Genomic DNA, 20,027 nt, shown 5'->3' with positions numbered 1-20,027 from the left:
CCCATGCATGCTTAAACTCCTTCACTGTATTTGCAGCTACCACTTCTGCAGGAAGGCTATTCCATGCATCCACTACTCTCTCAGTAAAGTAATACTTCCTGATATTACTTTTAAATCTTTGCCCCTCTAATTTAAAACTATGTCCTCTTGTAGCAGTTTTACTTCTTTTAAATATTCTCTCCTCTTTTACCTTGTTGATTCCCTTTATGTATTTAAAAGTTTCTATCATATCCCCTCTGTCTCGTCTTTCTTCCAATCTATACATGTTAAGGTCCTTTAATCTTTCCTGGTAAGTTTTATCCTGCAATCCATGTACCAGTTTAGTAGCTCTTCTCTGAACTCTCTCCAAAGTATCAATATCCTTCTGGAGATATGGTCTCCAGTACTGAGCACAATACTCCAAATGAGGTCTCACTAGTGCTCTGTAGAGCGGCATGAGCACCTCCCTCTTTCTACTAGTAATGCCTCTCCCTATACACCCAAGCATTCTGCTAGCATTTCCTGCTGCTCTATGACATTGTCTGCCTACCTTTAAGTCTTCTGAAATAATGACCCCTAAATCCCTTTCCTCAGATACCGAGGTTAGGACTGTATCACTGATTTTATATTCTGCTCTTGGGTTTTTACGCCCCAGGTGCATTATTTTGCACTTATCCACATTCAATTTTAGTTGCCAGATTTTTGACCATTCCTCTAGTTTTCCTAAATCCTTTTCTATTTGGTGTATCCCTCCAGGAACATCAACCCTGTTACAAATCTTTGTGTCATCAGCAAAAAGACACACCTTACCATCGAGGCCTTCTGCAATTTTGCTGATAAAGATATTAAACAATATGGGTCCCAGAACAGATCCCTGAGGTACCCCACTGGTAACAAGACCTTGGTCGGAATATACTCCATTGACTACAACCCTCTGTTGCCTGTCCCTCAGCCACTGCCTAATCCATTCAACAATATGGGAGTCCAAGCCCAAAGACTGCAATTTATTGATAAGCTTTCTGTGTGGGACAGTATCGAAAGCCTTACTGAAGTCTAGAGAAGCGATGTCTACTGCACCTCCGCCATCTATTGTTTTAGTCACCCAATCAAAAAAATCAATAAGATTAGTTTGACATGATCTCCCTGAAGTAAACTCATGCTGTTTTTCATCTTTCAATCCATGGGATTTTAGATGTTCCACAATCCTCTCCTTAAGTATGGTTTCCATTAATTTCCCCACTATTGATGTCAGGCTTACTGGCCTATAGTTGCCCGATTCCTCCTTACTACCTTTCTTGTGAATTGGCACAACATTTGCTAATTTCCAATCTTCTGGGACGACTCCTGTTGCCAGTGATTAGTTAAATAAATCTGTTTTGCTAGTTCACCGCTGAGCTCTTTTAATAGCTTTGGGTGTATCCCATCAGGCCCCTGTGTCCTTGTTTGTATTGATTTTAGACAGCTGACTTAGAACCTCTTCTTCTGTAAAGACACATGCATCAAAAGATTCATTAGTCTTCTTTCCTAACTGAGGTCCTTTTCCTTCATTTTCCTTCGTAAAGACTGAACAGAAGTATTCATTGAGGCAGTCAGCTAGTTCTTTATCTTCTTCCATATACCTTCCTTCTTTTGTTTTTAATTTTGTAATTCCTTGTTTTAGTTTCCTTTTTTCATTTATGTATCTGAAGAATGCCTTATCGTCTTTTTTCCCTGACTGAGCTAATTTCTCTTCTGCCTGTGCTTTAGAAGCTCTTATAACTTGTTTGGCCCCTCTCTGCCTTATCTTGTAAATTAGCCTGTCATCCTCATTTTGTTTTGTTTTTTATAATTCCTAAATGCTATCTTTTTGTTTTTAATGATTTTGACCACTTCTGCTGAGTACCACAGTGGTCTTTTCCTTTTTTTGCTTTTACTGACAAGCCTAATGGAATTTTCAATAGTGCTTCTTTTAAGTAGTCCCATTTCTCCTGGACTCCAATGAAACTGTTCCAATCTGATAGGGACTCGTATACCACTAATCTAATTTTAGAAAAGTCAGTTTTTCTAAAATCTAAAACTTTTGTTTTTGTGTGGTGTGACTCAGTCACTGTACTTATAGTAAACCACACTGACTGGTGATCACTAGATCCCAAGCTTTCCCCTGCAGTAATATCATATACCAAATTCCCATTTGTGAATACTAAATCTAAAATGGCCTCCTTCCGGGTTGGCTCCTCAACTACTTGCTGTAGAGATAATCCCAGTAGGGAATTTAGAATATCTGTACTCCTGGCAGAACTAGCTATTTTGGTTTTCCAGTTTACATCAGGAAGATTGAAGTCTCCCATAATGATAACTTCCCCCTTCAATGTCATTTTAGCTATTTCCTCAACTAGTAGATCATCTAATTCTTTGACTTGGCTAGGTGGTCTATATATCACAAAAAATATCAAGGTTAAACCAGGCACTCAATATGGGGTAAATTGATCAAATAATTTATTTAAGGGAAGGTTCCCACAATAGCAATAGAATATACCAATAAAATATACCAATAAAATAATATAAAATACCATAAAATCACTTAAATTCACATGAACGAAAACACTGATCAAATAGCAGCAATGGTAGTCATATACTTTAAGATAGCGATGCGGCTTAGATTTTAAATACTGCAACCATTATTCCATTCTGGAAGAAATCGTAATTCCATATATTGTGAAAAGTCTTATGAACACTCGCCGGTCTTAAATCGGTAGTCACAAAGTGCAATTGTGCACAACGGTGGCGTCCCACCTAATTGAGCAACTATGTTGCTTTGTTTTACCTGGCCGGTATGTCCTTATCCTACGTCCGGACCTAAAGAGATGCGCTGTGGGCACAATGTCACCTGGATATCCACTCACGAAACTGTGTTTGTGGCTTTTTGTGCAGGGATTCCTCCGGTGTTCGTCGCTCTCAATCACAGCTGTTCGGTTTCAAAAGTCCAGGGGAGCTACTGTCCCAGCATGCCGGTACAAAGTATTTAACCATACGCGTTTCGGGGTTCTCTAAATGACCCCTTCCTTCCACTGAGGAAGGGGTCATTTAGAGAACCCTGAAACGCGTATGGTTAAATACCTTGTACCGGCATGCTGGGACAGTAGCTCCCCTGGACTTTTGAAACCGAACAGCTGTGATTGAGAGCGATGAACACCGGAGGAATCCCTGCACAAAAAGCCACAAACACAGTTTCGTGAGTGGATATCTTTTATCTTTGTCCATTTTTTGGTCTGGTGTAGTTTAAAGGTCTAGTTTATGCAGAAATATAGAAAATTCATAAGGGTTCACAAACTTTCAAGCACTGGTTTATTTCAAATAAATCATGGGCATGATCTAATGGTTTGGTTGACTGACTATGAGCGATAAGCTAGACCAAACGAAACCAATATGGTCATTGAGCTAGTTTGGTTCACCCATTTAAATAGTCTTATACCCTGATGATATCTAAAAAAAAAAAAAAATCTATGTGCATCAATTTAAGCATTCTTTTCTTAAAAAATTTAGTTTCCCAGGATAGATGTTGATTTTATTCAGTTAGTGAATGTAAGTTCTACCTCGACATTCTTTCCGCTGTGGAGGTATTACTGTAGACTTCAGTTTCCTTCCGGTTCTTCTCAGCATAGTATTGGAGGAAGGTATGCTTGTTTTTATGCAAATAATCCACAAGATCTCCATATCGGCAATACTCTGTAACTATATATATTGGCCCTGATAAAAAATAAAATAAAAATATATAATTGAAATAGTTTGGAATACACAGGTTTTTCAAATCTGAATCTGTATTATCTGGATAAATGCTCTTCAACTAGGGGTGTTTATATTGTTGCACAATATACACTGCGCCAATGAGCAGATATTTGTCGGGATGTAAGCATTCCTTCCCGATGATTGCCTGCTCGTTAGTGGAGGGGAAGCACTGCATTTACATACATTGATCACCTCCACGGTATGAGGATGATCGATGGTTACTGCATTGTTTTTGGGCAGCAGAGTGCTGTTTAGACAAAACAATCTGCTGCCCAGAAACGATGATTGAGTTGTCGGCACCAACAATCATTTCACCCGAAGAGTGAGCATTTCACTCATTCATCAGGTGATCTGCAGCACCTTTAGACGGGCCGATTATCGGGAATGAGTGTTCGTAGGACAATAATTGGGCAGTCTAAAATAGGCATTACACTGGTCTACAGGAACTAGTCAGTGTTTATTTTTGTCTTCCTAGCCTGATTTCCTCTGGACACAAAAAAGGTTATACCACAAGAAGCTATATATTGTATGTCCTCATTTTAAGTAAAGTTGGTCAAAAGGCAGCCTAAAGGAGAAAATCCCCAACTGACCCTATGTAATAAAGAATTCACGAATGTTCAGTTCAGATGAAAAGATGCTCAGCACAAAAAGTGCATGACTAAGAGCTCTTCTCAGATTTTAACTGCTACATATTTTTAAATGTGTTTAAAGTTGACCAAAGGCAGACACTGACTTTGAAGACTTATGCACACTGCTGCATTATTGATCTGTATTGTATGGAACTATTGTTCCATGCTGGATGTTCGTGTATCTGTCACCGTCATTTTCCCATTATAAACCACTTCTAGTGCCATGTAGATTTACTATATCTCAGACATACCTTTTTGTTGATATATATCGATCTTTGTTTTACCGCTAAAACTATCTTTATTTCAATATGTAAATGAGCTGAAAAGAGCCCAAGGGGCATTGAAGCCCAGCCACTCCAATTAGAATCTAGGCCTGGTCCAATCTTCATATTCTCTACACCTCCCTCTGCTCTTGACTTCAGAAACCCAGTGCTTAAAATCACATGCAGGCATATATCTCTCTCTGTTTGCAACTGTGCCATCAGCTCCCTTCTGCTGGCATTGGTGTCATCAACTGTGATGCGAATGCCAGATTATTGGAGACATTTAAATGATATGGCCGTTTGCTTATTGGGTACCTGGGCAGATAAACAGGCTGGCCATGTGGTATGTCCACTCCTGTCCTTCTTGTCTGTAATGCAGAACCATAGGACCTCCCTACTTTTGCCATCATAAAACCACCAATGTCTTTACCAGGTATCTGGGAGTATCATTTTACCGGGAGACTCCCAATCATTCGAGAGCAGGCATGTATGGTTAAAAACCATCTATATTTACCTCCCTTGGTGCATGCTGCCAATAAGTTGACAATATTTAAGTGTGGACCCAGATGACTCATAATCTTCAGTTCTGACATGAGAGCCTGTTTCTCGCTGCTCCGAGCAGTGGCTGCAAGACAGCAGAATGTTAATTTTATTTGAAAAAGTAAAAAAAAACCTCCATAATCCCAGCCCAAGAAATTCTTTAAAAACTCACATTTCAGCATCTTTACAGCTACTTTTGTAGATGACTGAGCATGTCCTAATCCATGAGCTGTAGCTTCTACCACTCTGCCAAATGCTCCAGAGCCAAGTGTTCGGCCTGAAAATAAAAATGGAAGAGACATGTCCATCAAGTTCAACCAAGGGATTGGTGGGGATGCGAAACCCAGAAGGAAGTGAGATTCTGATTTCTACACTTTTCTAAATTTCTTTCATAACAACAAATTGTTCATGTTTTGTACAGAAAGAAAGACAGGCTTAAAGTATTTATAGCAAAAGGAGAACACTGCTTTCATGGACAGCTGTATATCTCATTAGGACTTCTTAAGAATAGCGTTTCGCCACCCAAAGGAGTAGCCTACCAGTACCAGGGGTCCAAAGCAAACCTCAGTATAAGTCCCACTTCCCAATGATATATGTAGTATTTTTTTATTATTATTTTTTTTATTAAAGTTAATGTCCACCATTCCATTTTAGATCTGAAACGACTTGCTGTTTTTATTTCACAGTATATCTGTTTTATTTGTAACCACTAGGGGGAGCTAAATGTATATGAATTTATACAGCAATATTGACCTTGGTGGGAGTTGTATCAGTATTCAGTGTGTTCCCCATGGTGGTGGATATAGGTAGCCAATATACCAGGTCAGTGTCTAGGGCCACCACAGTCTCATAGCAATTTTGTATCCCTGAGGCCCCATTACATGGATCAATGAACAGGCAAGCCATCAGGAACTAATGTCTGTATGAATGCTCATTCTCAACAATTGCCCATTGTAAATGTGCTAGCCATCAGATGACAAATGATGAACAAATGCCCTTATCAGGTGATCCTATAATTTATGTGGCACTAAATATCAGTCTCTTGGCAGCTCATTGCGCTGTGTGAACAGGAATATGCTGCCGACAAAGGATATAACTGTATGGGGATGAACGATCGTAGTAATGATCATTCATCCCCATACACAGGAGATGATTGCTGCATGTACTGTAAGTCCAGCTAATTAGTTGGCAATGATTGGAAATCAACGTTCCTGATCACTGCCCATTCTATCAGCCCATGTAAAAGCACTCTTACTTTAAGGCAATCATATATCCCTGCTTATCATAGAGACGGCAGAACTAATAAACAGAAATGTCTTCTTGATCTCTCTTTGAGCAGTGCACAGTGATGTCTTACGCCATCTTATGACTGTTGATCACTGAGTAAAAGGGGTTCTCCAGGAATTAGGAAAATGAAAATACAATCAGGTCCATAAATATTGGGACATCGATACAATTCTAACATTTTTGACTCTATACACCACCACAATGGATTTGAAATGAAACGAACAAGATGTGCTTTAACTGCAGACTGCCAGCTTTATTTTGAGGGTATTTACATCCAAATCAGGTGAACGGTGTAGGAATTATAACAGTTTGCTTATGTGCCTCCCACTTGTTAAGGAACCAAAAGAAATGGGACAGAATAATAATCATAAATCAAACTTTCACTTTTTAATACTTGGTTGCAAATCCTTTGCAGTCAATTACAGCCTGAAGTCTGGAATGCATAAACATCACCAGATGCTGGGTTTCATCCCTGGTGATGCTCTGCCAGGCCTTTACTGCAACTGTCTTCAGTTCCTGCTTGTTCTTGTGGCATTTTCCCTTCAGTTTTGTCTTCAGCAAGTGAAATGCATGCTCAATCGGATTCAGGTCAGGTGATTGACTTGGCCATTGCATAACATTCCACTTCTTTCCCTTAAAAAACTCTTTGGTTGCTTTTGCAGTATGCTTTGGGTCATTGTCCATCTACACTGTGAAGCGCCGTCCAATGAGTTCTGAAGCATTTGGCTGAATATGAGCAGATAATATGGCCCGAAACACTTCAGAAGTCACATCATCAATAAATACAAGAGAACCAGTTCCATTGGCAGCCATACATGCCCACGCCATGACACTACCACCACCATGCTTCACTGATGAGGTGTTATGCTTAGGATCATGACCAGTTCCTTTCCTTCTCCATACTCTTCTCTTCCCATCACTCTGGGTACAAGTTGATCTTGGTCTCATCTGTCCATAGGATGTTGTTCCAGAACTGTGAAGGCTTTTTTAGATGTCGTTTGGCAAACTCTAATCTCGCTTTCCTGTTTTTGAGGCTCACCAATGGTTTACATCTTGTGGTGAACCCTCTGTATTCACTCTGGTGAAGTCTTCTCTTGATTTGTTGACTTTGACACACATACACTTACCTCCTGGAGAGTGTTCTTGATCTGGCCAACTGTTGTGAAGGGTGTTTTCTTCACCAGGGAAATAATTCTTCGGTCATCCACCACAGTTGTTTTCCGGGTCTTTTTGTGTTGCTGAGCTCACCGTTGCGTTCCTTCTTTTCAAGAATGTTCGAAACAGTTGTTTTTGTCACGCCTAATGTTTTGCTATCTCTATGATGGGTTTGTTGTGCTTTTTCAGCCTAATGATGGCTTGCTTCACTGATAGTGACATCTCTTTGGATCTCATCTTGAGAGTTGACAGCAACAGATTCCAAATGCAAATAGCACACTTGAAATGAACTCTGGACCTTTCATCTGCTCATTGTAATTGGGATAATGAGGGAATAACACACACCTGGCCATGGAACAGCTGAAAAGCCAATTGTCCCATTACTTTTGGTTCCTTAACAAGTGGGAGGCACATATGCAAACTGTTGTAATTCCTACACCGTTCACCTTATTTGGATGTAAATACCCTCAAATTAAAGCTGACAGTCTGCAGTTAAAGCACATCTTGTTCGTTTCATTTGAAATCCATTGTGGTGGTGTATAGAGCCAAAAATGTTAGAGTTGTGTCTGTGTCCCAATATTTATGGACCTGGCTGTACTTAAAGGGATTTTGTCTCCTCTTTTTACCCTATAGAGATGCGGACATGCACGGCTAGATCGCCGCTAGCATGTCCGCAATACCCCTGTAAAGGAGTCCAGCACCGCCTGTATCCACGAATCTCCTCCTTGCTCACGAAGTCAGATCGCCGTAATCTCGCGGTGCGTCAGATCGTGCATGCACAGTTCCTTCCCTGAGGCTGATACCAGCACAGGGAAGGAACACTATGCCCGCACTGCGCATGCGCGAGCTCACGCATCGCGAGATTATGGCGATCTGACTTCGTGAGCAAGGAGGAGATTCGTGGATACAGGCGGTGCTGGGCTCCTTACCAGGTTGATTTACATATATATAAAATCATTTTTTACACTCAATAAAACCACTCAGAGATATGGGACAGGTATATTGTGGACATGCTAGCGGCGATCTAGCCATGCTGTCCGCATCTCTATAGGGTAAAAAGAGGTGACAGAATCCCTTTAAATATTACTTTATTATAAATATATTCCCAAATACCTTTCATGAGATATAATTGCTTGTTTTGTCTAGGGAGCAATCATTAGGGAAAATGAAATGGCCGCCGTCCTATTAGTACACATAAAACCTGTCCTAATCACACTGGAGGACAAGTTACTTCAGAGCAGTGAGCCAAAGGGCTGCCTCATCTTCTTCTATGATCCTGAATACAGTTAAATATGATCTTCAGCTAAATCTCTGTAGAAATGGAGTTCATGAGGAGGCATGAAGGACAGAGAGGAGGTGGGGGATGATGTGGATAATGAGCCGCAGCACTTGTCTCCATTACCACAGTCTGTCCTGTCCGTACTCTGTGTACTTCATGTCTCCTCATGATCTCCATTACTACAGAGATTCAGTTAAAGTTCTTATAATGTGTATTCAGGATCATAACCCCTGACAAGCAGAGAGGAGGATGAGGCAGCTCTTTACCTCAGTGCTAGGAAGTTACTTGTCCTCCTGTGTGATTATGACAGGTCTTGTGTGTCTTAATAGGATGGTGGCCATTTTGTTTCTCCTAATGATTGCTCCCTAAGCAAAATTAGCCATTATAAATAATGAAAGGTATTGGGGAATATATTTCCAATAAAGTAATATTTAAGTATTTTCATTTTATAAATTGCTGGAGAACCTCTTTAAGGTCTGTACTTTGTATATGTATGAGGTGAATGTTATTGAATTTAAATGACTTTTCATGGTAAGGGTCACTGAACAGTAATGTGTTTAACATATATATACAGTATAATGTGCTGAAATTAAATATTTCACAGTTAATTGAATGCCATGGCATTTGCCATTTGAGAAATAATAGAAAATCATTTATGAAAGCTCTAAAAATTCAATTTACTCTGAACAAGTGTGAAAGACTGGTGCCCAGCAAACAAAGGAACGAGAACGTGTCTTCAAATGGAATTATTACAGGCTGGACACTTGGCTAAGTACAAGGGTAAGACGCCTTAGGCTACTTTCACATTAGCGTTTTTGGCGGATCCGTCATGGATCTGCAAAAACACTTCCGTTACCATAATACAACTGCATGCATCTGTTATGAACGGATCTGGTTGTATTAGGTCTTCTATAGCCATGATGGATCCGTCATGAACATCATTAAAAGTCAATGGGGGACAGATCCGTTTTCTATTGTGTCAGAGAAAACGGATCCGTCCCCGTTGACTTACATTGTGTGCCAGAATGTATCTGTCTTGCTCCGCACCACATCGCGGACAGAAAAATGCTCCAGGCAGCGTTTTGGTGTCCGCCTCCAGAGCGGAATAGTGACTGAAGGGAGGCCAACTGATGCATTCTGAGTGGATCCTTTTCCATTCAGAATGCATTAGGGCAAAACTAATCTGTTTTGGACCGCTTTTGAGAGCCCATAACGGATCTCAGAAACGGAAAGCGAAAACGCTAGTGTGAAAGTAGCCTTAGTTCATAGCAGTTTTCTGGTGCCATATTTTCTGGTATTATCAAAGGGGGTTAAATAATGACCATAAAATTTAACCTTTATTAATCATATTAAGAACCAAGTACCTTTTAAAGTCAAGCAAGTAGGCCTCATGTGTTTAACCTCTCCAGTAGCACTGAGGAAAAATATATCAATGGTATAAGTACTAAAAAATATTCATACTATCATACATAAGGTGCACTGGGATATCCAACCCTTTGTGTTAATTCAGTAAATGCTCTCTGGATAGATGGTAGGTTCATAGCGGCTAGGGAATGTAGGACATACCTAGGGACATGCCTAGGGACACTGTAGGACAGGGGTGGCCAACCTTACAGACACAAAGAGCCAAAAAACAACAACATATGACTACCAGGAGCCACAAGCTATACATTTACACAAGAGTCACCGTATTTTTCGCCCTACAAGATGCACCTAGGTTTTAACAAAGAAAAAAAAAAAATTTTTCATCTGATCTGAGGTCTGATAAAAATATTTTCTTCTTATTTTTCATTAGCAGAGAAAAAAAGAAAAAATATATTTTTCATCAGACCTCAGATCAGACTTCTAAATCAGATCCCCAATCCTCATCTGACCTAAAATAAGATCCCCAAACCTCATCATACCTCCAAATCAGACCCCCAAAATAAGACCCCCAATGCTCGGATCAGACAACACAAATCAGACTCCAATTTCAGACCCTCATTGCTCAGATCTCCCCCTTCTCAGATCTGACCCCCCCATGCTCAGCCCTGACCAACCCATGCTCAAACAAGACCCCCATGCTCAGATCTGCCCCCCTATGCTCAGATCTGCCTTCCATGCTCAAATCTTAACCCTGATGCTCAGATCTTCCCCCATGCTCAGATCTGACCCTCATGCTCAAATCAGACCCCCATTGCTCAGATCAGGATCCCCCCATGCTCAGATCAGAACCTCCCATGCTCAGTTCTATAATAAATAAATAAAATCTTGTCCCTTTCCTGATCAGGCACTGGGCACCTGCTACTCTGCAGGTCTGACACGCTCTCCACTGTGACCTGATGAGCACAACGTCAGATCGTAGTATTTCTCCACATGCTACGTTCTCACACTGTGTGCATCAAAGCGTAGTGGAGAGTGAGCTGGAGCTGCAAAGTAGCAACAGTGCCCGATCAGGAGAAGAGATCTGAGCCTGGGGTGGAGAGTGAGCCACAGGTTGGCCACCCCTGCTGTAGGACATGCCTTGCAAACCACGACATAGTAGGTGGTAAGACCATACCACTACACAGGGGCGTTGCTAGGTTAAAACATTTGGGGCCTGGGCCCCTGATGTTTTGTCCCAGGCCCTGAATGTCCTGCCTGCCTGCTAGATAGAACTGTATTGCCATCCTCAGGACAGCAATACAATTGAATCTAATGTGGTCGAAGAGCTGAAGGACCTGTGGCGACATCATAGGTCACGTGACCAATAAAACAGTCAGTGGTTGAGAAGGACCTGCGATGATGTTACCATCATGTGACCAGTGCAGGAAAGGAGAGCAGTGAAAAGGGGAAGAAGCTGAGGTGATGTCTGCTACATGAGAAGAGGTAAGTGAAGGGAGAGGCAGAGCAATGCTGGGAGTTGTGATTATTTAACTGGGACTGTATGTTAGGGCTGAAGGGAGGGATATGGAACTGTGTGTTGGAGGTGGCTGGGGAGGGGGTCATGTTATTTACAAGGGACTGTATGTTGGAGGGGGCTGGGGGAGGGAGTGATGTTATTTACATAGGACTTTATGTTGATAGTGGCTGTAGGAGGGGATTGTTATTTACATGGGACTGTATGTTGGAGGGGGCTGGGGGAGGGAGTGATGTTATTTACATAGGACTTTATGTTGATAGTGGCTGTAGGAGGGGATTGTTATTTACATGGGACTGTATGTTGGAGGGGGCTGGGGCTGGGGGATGTTATTTACATGGGACTGTATGTTGGAGGCGGCTGGGGAGGGGGTCATGTTATTTAAATAGGACTGTATGTTGGAGGGGGCTGGGTAGGGTGATGTTATTTACATGGGACTGTATGTTGAAGGCAGCTGTGGTAGGGGATTGTTATTTACATGGGACTGTATGTTGAAGGCAGCTGTGGTAGGGGATTGTTATTTACATGGGACTGTATGTTGGAGGTGGCTTGGGCAGGGGGATGTTATTTACATGGGACTGTTTGTTGGAGGCAGCTGTGGGAGAAAGTGATGTTATTTACATGGGACTGTATGTTGGAGGGGGCTGGGGGATGCAGTGATGTTATTTACCTGGGACTGTATGTTTATGGCGGCTGTGGTAGGGAGTGATGTTTTTTACATGGGACTGAACGTTCAGGGGGCGATGTTATTTACGTGGGACTGTATGTTGAAGGTGGCTGGTGGGGGCGAATGATGTTATTTACATGGGACTGAATGTTGAGGGGGTGATGTTTACATGGGAATGCATGTTGGAGGGACATTATAGGCGTCTTATTACTACTGGGGGCTCTATAGGAGGGACTTATAGATCCGCCTTATTTCTACTAAGAGCACTATGGAGGCCATATTACTACAGAGGTGTCTGTAGAGAGCTTTATTACCACTTGGGAAACTATAGGGGGGCCCTACTTTGTACTGGGGGCTCTGTAAGGGCATTATTAATACTGGAGGGCTCTTCTACTAATGAGGGCACTCTTGGGGAGCGTTATCACAGTTGGGGCACTGTAGGGGGCAGTATTACCATGGGGGCAGTAATTTTTCTTCAGGATAGTATTTGGGGGTATTGGGTAGCACAGCGAGCAGCAAAATAACATTGTAGGGGCTCCAGGCTGAGGGATGCTGATAGAAATGTGAGGAAGCTAAGATCTCTGCAGAGACGAGGCGCGGCTGAAAGAAGTTGTACAGACCAAATGGAGAAGATGATGACAGAGAAGATCTACATGGGAGGAGTCTTCACCTGGGAGGCCCTGGATGTGACAGGTATGTGCTGCTGTATAGCAAGTACAGGAAAGTGCAGTGTGTGTGTGTGTGTGTGGGGGGGAGACTTAGAGAACTTGGCAATATTCATTGGGGCTTGGGCCCCGGATCTTTTGAGACCCTAGCAACACCCCTGCCAATACATCTATTAAATTACCACCAAAGGTTGATTGCCCCTGTGCGCCCTTATGAATGATAGTATGAATATCTTTTAGTACTTGCACCATTGATATATATTTCCTCAGTGCTACTTGGGAGGTTAAATACATGGGGTCTACTTGCTTGATTTTAAAATGTATTTGGTACCTAATATGAATAATATAAGTTTTATGGGCATTGTTTCACCCCCTTTGATGACTAGTGATTCTTGCTGGTGAAATTGATGTGACACTGATTGTGGAGTATACTGTTAGATTTCTGGTGTTATATTGCCAGAGCATACATACAGTAAACTAACAGAACTGCAGCTTAGCAAAAAGAATGGTGGACAGTGACATCTACAGGTGAAAATAAAATATGCAAAGGCAGAATTAAAGGCAATATCAGGTAGAAAAACAGAACATTTTCTAATACTTTTTGAGGATTTTTTGATATAATAGAATGTAGGGTGTGTGGGGGGTTGGGGAACCTGCTCATGGCCCTCGTCTATTAGCCAAAATGAAGATGGACCACAAGAATGCCTTTTAGGGGAACCAGTATGTTTATGCTGTACACAGACGCCTATTGATTTTAATGGGGTTGTGAAGGAAACCCCACCATTAGACCAGATCTGTTAAGGGAAGCTTACTTACTTGCTTCCCGACGCTGGCTCCCCACTCCTTTTCTTCCTGGCCTGCAATGCTCTGCTAAGCTCCCTCACTGTAAACATCCGGTCTGATGTTGCCTGCAGCCACTCACTGGCCGCAGTGGAGACCAAATTCCCTTGCGTCATGTGATCATTTGTCATGACGTAAGGGGAACTGGTCTCCGCCATGGCCAGTGATTGGCTGTGACAATGTCAAACCAAAAGTTGACATCGAGGGAGCCCAGTGGTGCATCGCAGGCCTATAGGAGAAGAAGCAGGGAGTCGGCGCTTCGAAGCAGGTAAGTCCCTTTACAAGTCTGGCCAAATAGGGAGGTTGCCAAAAAAAATTAAAATACATTCTACGCATGCCCTGGGACCTGTACAGAGGTCAGGAAGGAGCAGATAAGCTGGGATATCACCTATGTATGGTGGATCCTGTGTTATTTATACAAAGGAAATATCTGCAATTTTTAGTCTGCCTATGATAATAATGGGATGACTACTGCAAAGTTACCTGTACAGAACAGGAAGTCTCAATGTATTATTAGGCCTTGTGGTCATTGTGAAAACTGTAATTTTTTGGTATTTTTTTTAAATATAGTGACATGAAAAATTAAAACTAAAACTAAAATAAAAAAATATGTTAAGCATAAAAAAGATTTAAACAATAGGCCATTTTCTGATGACATTCTCTTTAAATGAAGCATAGCATCTGACCCTAGTCTTGTTATATTGCTACTACTGAATTTACATTCCTCCTTTGCCAGACTGATCTGCTTGAATTGAGTTTGCAGTGTCATTATAATTTACACCTATACCATTACCTGTAAAATATATCACTTGGGGCAACTATTGATCTGTAATTCTGAGCAGTGATAATATACAGATTTCAATTAAAGGGGTTCTCTCATCAGGGGAAACAAAATGGCCGCCATCCTATTAGTACACACAAAACCTGTCCTAATAACACAGCAGGACAAGTTACTTCACAACACTGAGGTAAAGAGCTGTCTCATCTTCCTCTCTGCTATGCTTGTCAGGGATTATGATCCTGAATACAGCGGATAAGATCTTTTAGCCAAATCTCTGGGGAATTTAATACAGAGAGAATGCACAGGGCAGACCGTGGCAGGGGAAAAGGAGACTGCATACAAATGCTGCTGCTCATTAGCCACACCCCACAATCCTCTCATATCTCCTCCTCATCTCCATTTCCCCAGAGATGCACCCAGGGCCGGCTCTATCATAAGGCAGCCCAAGCGGCTGCTTGAGGGCGCAAAGAAGGGGGGGCGGCGGCAAACAATTAACTTGCCCCGCAGCCCGGCCCTCACTGTCTCAGTCACAGAGCGAACGGCATGCAGCTGACAGGCTGAGGGAGCAGCCGCAGCAACACAAAACACACTCACTGTGAGCTATGAGACCCTGGTGTATTTAAATCTCATTCAGCATGTCTTTCAGAAAAGTTTCTCCTGGGATTCGAACTCACGACCTTTCACATTACTTAAAAAAAAATAAAAAATAAAAAAATATATATATATATATATATATTTTAAAGTAATTGGCTATACAGCTCTCATAGCTGTGTGGGTAAGTGCCTTGTCTCTGATGTGAAAGGTCGTGGGTTTGAATCCCAGCATAAACTTTTCTGAAAGACAGGCTAAATAAGAACACGAGCACCAAATCTTCAACACTAGAGGCTGGTGGAAACACAGGCCGGAAGAGGCCTGCATCGCATCGCTGACATGGAGGTAAGTATAAAAGTTTTTGTTTTTTTTAAAATACCGGACTGTTACTTTACTGCCACGGGGGAGGGGGGGGGCTATTGGCGCCATGATACTGGCACATGGAGGGGGGAGGAGAGAGGCACTTGATACTGGCACATTAGGGGGCAGGGGGAGAGGATGGCACTATGATATTAGCACATGGGGGGGCAAGAAATGGACATGAATCATGAGGAGCAGAAATGTGAAATGATGGGGGGAGGCAAGAATGTAGATTCGCTTGTGTTGACAAAAATCCTTGCACCGGCCCTGGATGCACCTGTATTCAGGATCATAATCCCTGATGAGCAGAGAGGAGGATAAAGCAGCTCTTTACCCCAGTGTTGTGAAGTAACTTCTCTTCCTGTATGATTAGGACAGGTTTTGTGTGTACTAATAGGACAGTGGCTATTTTATTTCTCCTAATGATTGCTTTACAGCCATTATAACTAATTTAAGGTATTTAGGAATATACAGTATTTATAATAAAGTAATATTTAAGTATTTTCATTTTCTTAATTCCCGGAGAACCGCTCTTGTCTAGGTGTAAAACTGAATCATGGAAGAGTAGCCATTATATGAAGACAATTATATGTAAAGGTGCTGGCTGCTATATGTATATTCTGTACTGAATGATCCTGAAAGAAGGGAGTGGGGTATATTTGAATAAAAAATATAAAAATTTAGGCTAAACGCTCTCTCTCTAGATATACAGTACAGACCAAAAGTTTGGGCACACCTTCTCATTCAAAGAGTTTTCTTTATTTTCATGACTATGAAGGCATCAAAACTATGAATTAACACATGTGGAATTATATACATAACAAACAAGTGTGAAACAACTGAAAATATGTCATATTCTAGGTTCTTCAAAGTAGCCACCTTTTGCTTTGATTACTGCTTTGCACACTCTTGGCATTCTCTTGATGAGCTTCAAGAGGTAGTCCCCTGAAATGTTTTTCACTTCACAGGTGTGCCCTGTCAGGTTTAATAAGTGGGATTTCTTGCCTTATAAATGGGGTTGGGACCATCAGTTGCGTTGAGGAGAAGTCAGGTGAATACACAGCTGATAGTCCTACTGAATAGACTGTTAGAATTTGTATTATGGCAAGAAAAAAGCAGCTAACAGTCTATTCAGTAGGACTATCAGCTGTGTATCCACCTGACTTCTCCTCAACGCAACTGATGGTCCCAACCCCATTTATAAGGCAAGAAATGCCACTTATTAAACCTGACAGGGCACACCTGTGAAGTGAAAAACATTTCAGGGGACTACCTCTTGAAGCTCATCAAGAGAATGCCAAGAGTGTGCAAAGCAGTAATCAAAGCTACTTTGAAGAACCTAGAATATGACATATTTTCAGTTGTTTCACACTTGTTTTGTAACGGTCACGTCCACACACACACAGGGGGAAGGATAGTGACCACTGCGCTCCACCCTCACCCCTAGCCCTGCCTACTTTCCTCACGAGTCCTGATAACAGGGGACAACTGGACAACAGTCCCTAACTTAGGATACGTGCAGGGAAGACAGACAAGACAAAATACGGAACATGAACGGACCGGGTCAGAACCAAGAGAGCTACACAGTACAAAGGGTTAAGCAAAGAATGGTCAGGAGAAGCCAGGGTCAAATACCAGGAGATTTGAGAAGTACAAGAGGAGTCCTAAGAGAGTAGTCAGGTGGGAGCCGAGGTCACAATACCAGGACGGATGCGCAGTACAGGAGGAGCAGGCAAAAGGATCGTCAGGGAACGGAATCAGGTGAGTATTCAGTAGTCTAACAAATAGCCAGGAACCTAGAAATTAACAGGCAACCTGTGGCTAGCAGGCTGCCTGTATTTATAGTGGGGAGTGAGGGTCATGTGACGTGGCCAGCGTCACATGACCGACAGACCAACCAGTTGAGCACCGAGTGATCAGCTCGGTGCTCAAGGCAGACTTAGGAGCAGGGAGCCACCCAGCAGTAAAGCCGCCCTGGGAATGAGGTCAAACACAGATCCTCATTCCCAAAGCTAAGCAACAGTTCTGCGGGCACCTTCGGAACCCCGTTACATGTTTGTTATGTATATAATTCCACATGTGTTAATTCATAGTTTTGATGCCTTCAGTGTGAATCTACAATTTTCATAGTCATGAAAATAAAGAAAACTCTTTGAATGAGAAGGTGTGTCCAAACTTTTGGTCTGTACTATATATATATATATATATATATATTATTTTTTTTTTAACCGATTTGGTCACCTTTACAAGATAGAGATCTTAATATGGATCGATAAGTGGCTACAACTAGAGATGGCCCGAACTATCCGACGGCGAACAGTTCCCGGCGAACATAGCTTGTTCGCGTTCGCCTCTGCCGGGCGAACACATGCGATGTTCGGTCCGCCCCCTATACATCATCATTGAGCAAACTTTGACCCTGTACCTCACAGTCAGCAGACACATTCCAGCCAATCAGCAGCATACCCTCCCTCCCAGACCCTCCCACCTCCTGCACAGCATCCATTTTAGATTCATTCTGAAGCTGCAGTCTTAGTGAGAGGAGGGAGACTGTAACTGCTGCTGATTTAATTGGGAAATCGATAGCTAGGCTAGTGAATTCAGTGTCCACTCCAGTCCTGAAAGACTCATCTGATCTCTGCTGTAAGGACAGCGTCCTGACAGCACCCCAAAAAGCCCTTTTTAGGGCTGCAACATTAGTCTGCTTTTTTTTTTCCTTTATATACATATTGCAGTTGCCTGGCCTGCCTGTGTGTGAGGAGCTGCAGGCCCACAGACTGTAGTGTGCCCACTGCCAGTGCTCACCCCTGTCATTCCGTGTGGCACAGGACTTTGCTTAAAAAAAGGCACTTAATTTTTACACTTTAATCTAAGGTTAGTTGCCTGCCAGTGTGTGTCAGGCTGACTTCCACTGACTGTAGTGTGCCCACTGCCAGTGCCCACCACTCATACCGGCTGGCACAGGACTTTGCATAAAAAAGGCATTTAATTTTTACACTTTAGTGTAATTTCAGCTGCTTGCCTGCTGCTAGTGTGTGTCAGGCCGACTTCAACTGACTGTAGTGTGCCCACTGCCAGTGCCCACCCCTGTCATCCCGTGTGGCACAGGACTTTGCTTAAAAAAAAGGCACTTCATTTTTACACTTTAATCTAAGGTTAGTTGCCTGCCAGTGTGTGTCAGGCCGACTTCAACTGACTGTAGTGTGCCCACTGCCAGTGCCCACCCCTGTCATCCCGAGTGGCACAGGACTTTGCTTAAAAAATAGGCACTTAATTTTTACACTTTAATCCAAGGTTAGTTGCCTGCCAGTGTGTGTCAGGCTGACTTCCACTGACTGTAGTGTGCCCACTGCCAGTGCCCACCACTCATACCGGCTGGCACAGGACTTTGCTTAAAAAAGGCATTTAATTTTTACACTTTAATGTAATTTCAGCTGCTTGCCTGCTGCTAGTGTGTGTCAGGCCGACTTCAACTGACTGTAGTGTGCCCACTGCCAGTGCCCACCCCTGTCATACCGAGTGGCACAGGACTTTGCTTAAAAAATAGGCACTTAATTTTTACACTTTAATCTAAGGTTAGTTGCCTGCCAGTGTGTGTCAGGCTGACTTCCACTGACTGTAGTGTGCCCACTGCCAGTGCCCACCACTCATACCGGCTGGCACAGGACTTTGCATAAAAAAGGCATTTACTTTTTACACTTTAGTGTAATTTCAGCTGCTTGCCTGCTGCTAGTGTGTGTCAGGCCGACTTCAACTGACTGTAGTGTGCCCACTGCCAGTGCCCACCCCTGTCATACCGAGTGGCACAGGACTTTGCTTAAAAAATAGGCACTTAATTTTTACACTTTAATCTAAGGTTAGTTGCCTGCCAGTGTGTGTCAGGCTGACTTCCACTGACTGTAGTGTGCCCACTGCCAGTGCCCACCACTCATACCGGCTGGCACAGGACTTTGCTTAAAAAAGGCATTTAATTTTTACACTTTAATGTAATTTCAGCTGCTTGCCTGCTGCTAGTGTGTGTCAGGCCGACTTCAACTGACTGTAGTGTGCCCACTGCCAGTGCCCACCCCTGTCATACCGAGTGGCACAGGACTTTGCTTAAAAAATAGGCACTTAATTTTTACACTTTAATCTAAGGTTAGTTGCCTGCCAGTGTGTGTCAGGCTGACTTCCACTGACTGTAGTGTGCCCACTGCCAGTGCCCACCACTCATACCGGCTGGCACAGGACTTTGCATAAAAAAGGCATTTAATTTTTACACTTTAGTGTAATTTCAGCTGCTTGCCTGCTGCTAGTGTGTGTCAGGCCGACTTCAACTGACTGTAGTGTGCCCACTGCCAGTGCCCAC

At 42.6% G+C, this 20,027-nt stretch overlaps 1 protein-coding gene across 1 annotated transcript in view; it reads right to left on the bottom strand.

The window, feature by feature from the left end:
* PDGFRB (platelet derived growth factor receptor beta) overlaps positions 1-20,027 on the bottom strand; it is a 186,600-nt gene that overhangs the window by 36,784 nt on the left and 129,789 nt on the right. The window contains exons 13-15 of the mRNA XM_040440726.1: positions 5,349-5,453; positions 5,151-5,261; positions 3,552-3,705 (exon numbers count right to left, since the gene is read on the bottom strand). Of these exons, the coding sequence (XP_040296660.1) occupies positions 3,552-3,705; positions 5,151-5,261; positions 5,349-5,453 (370 nt within the window). The remainder of the gene's footprint in view (positions 1-3,551; positions 3,706-5,150; positions 5,262-5,348; positions 5,454-20,027) is intronic.

This window comes from Bufo bufo, chromosome 1, assembly GCF_905171765.1.
Source record: "Bufo bufo chromosome 1, aBufBuf1.1, whole genome shotgun sequence".
Taxonomy (NCBI): Eukaryota; Metazoa; Chordata; class Amphibia; order Anura; family Bufonidae; genus Bufo; species Bufo bufo.
Note: the sequence above shows the minus strand (reverse complement) of the source record. Positions and strands in the feature narration are given on the sequence as shown.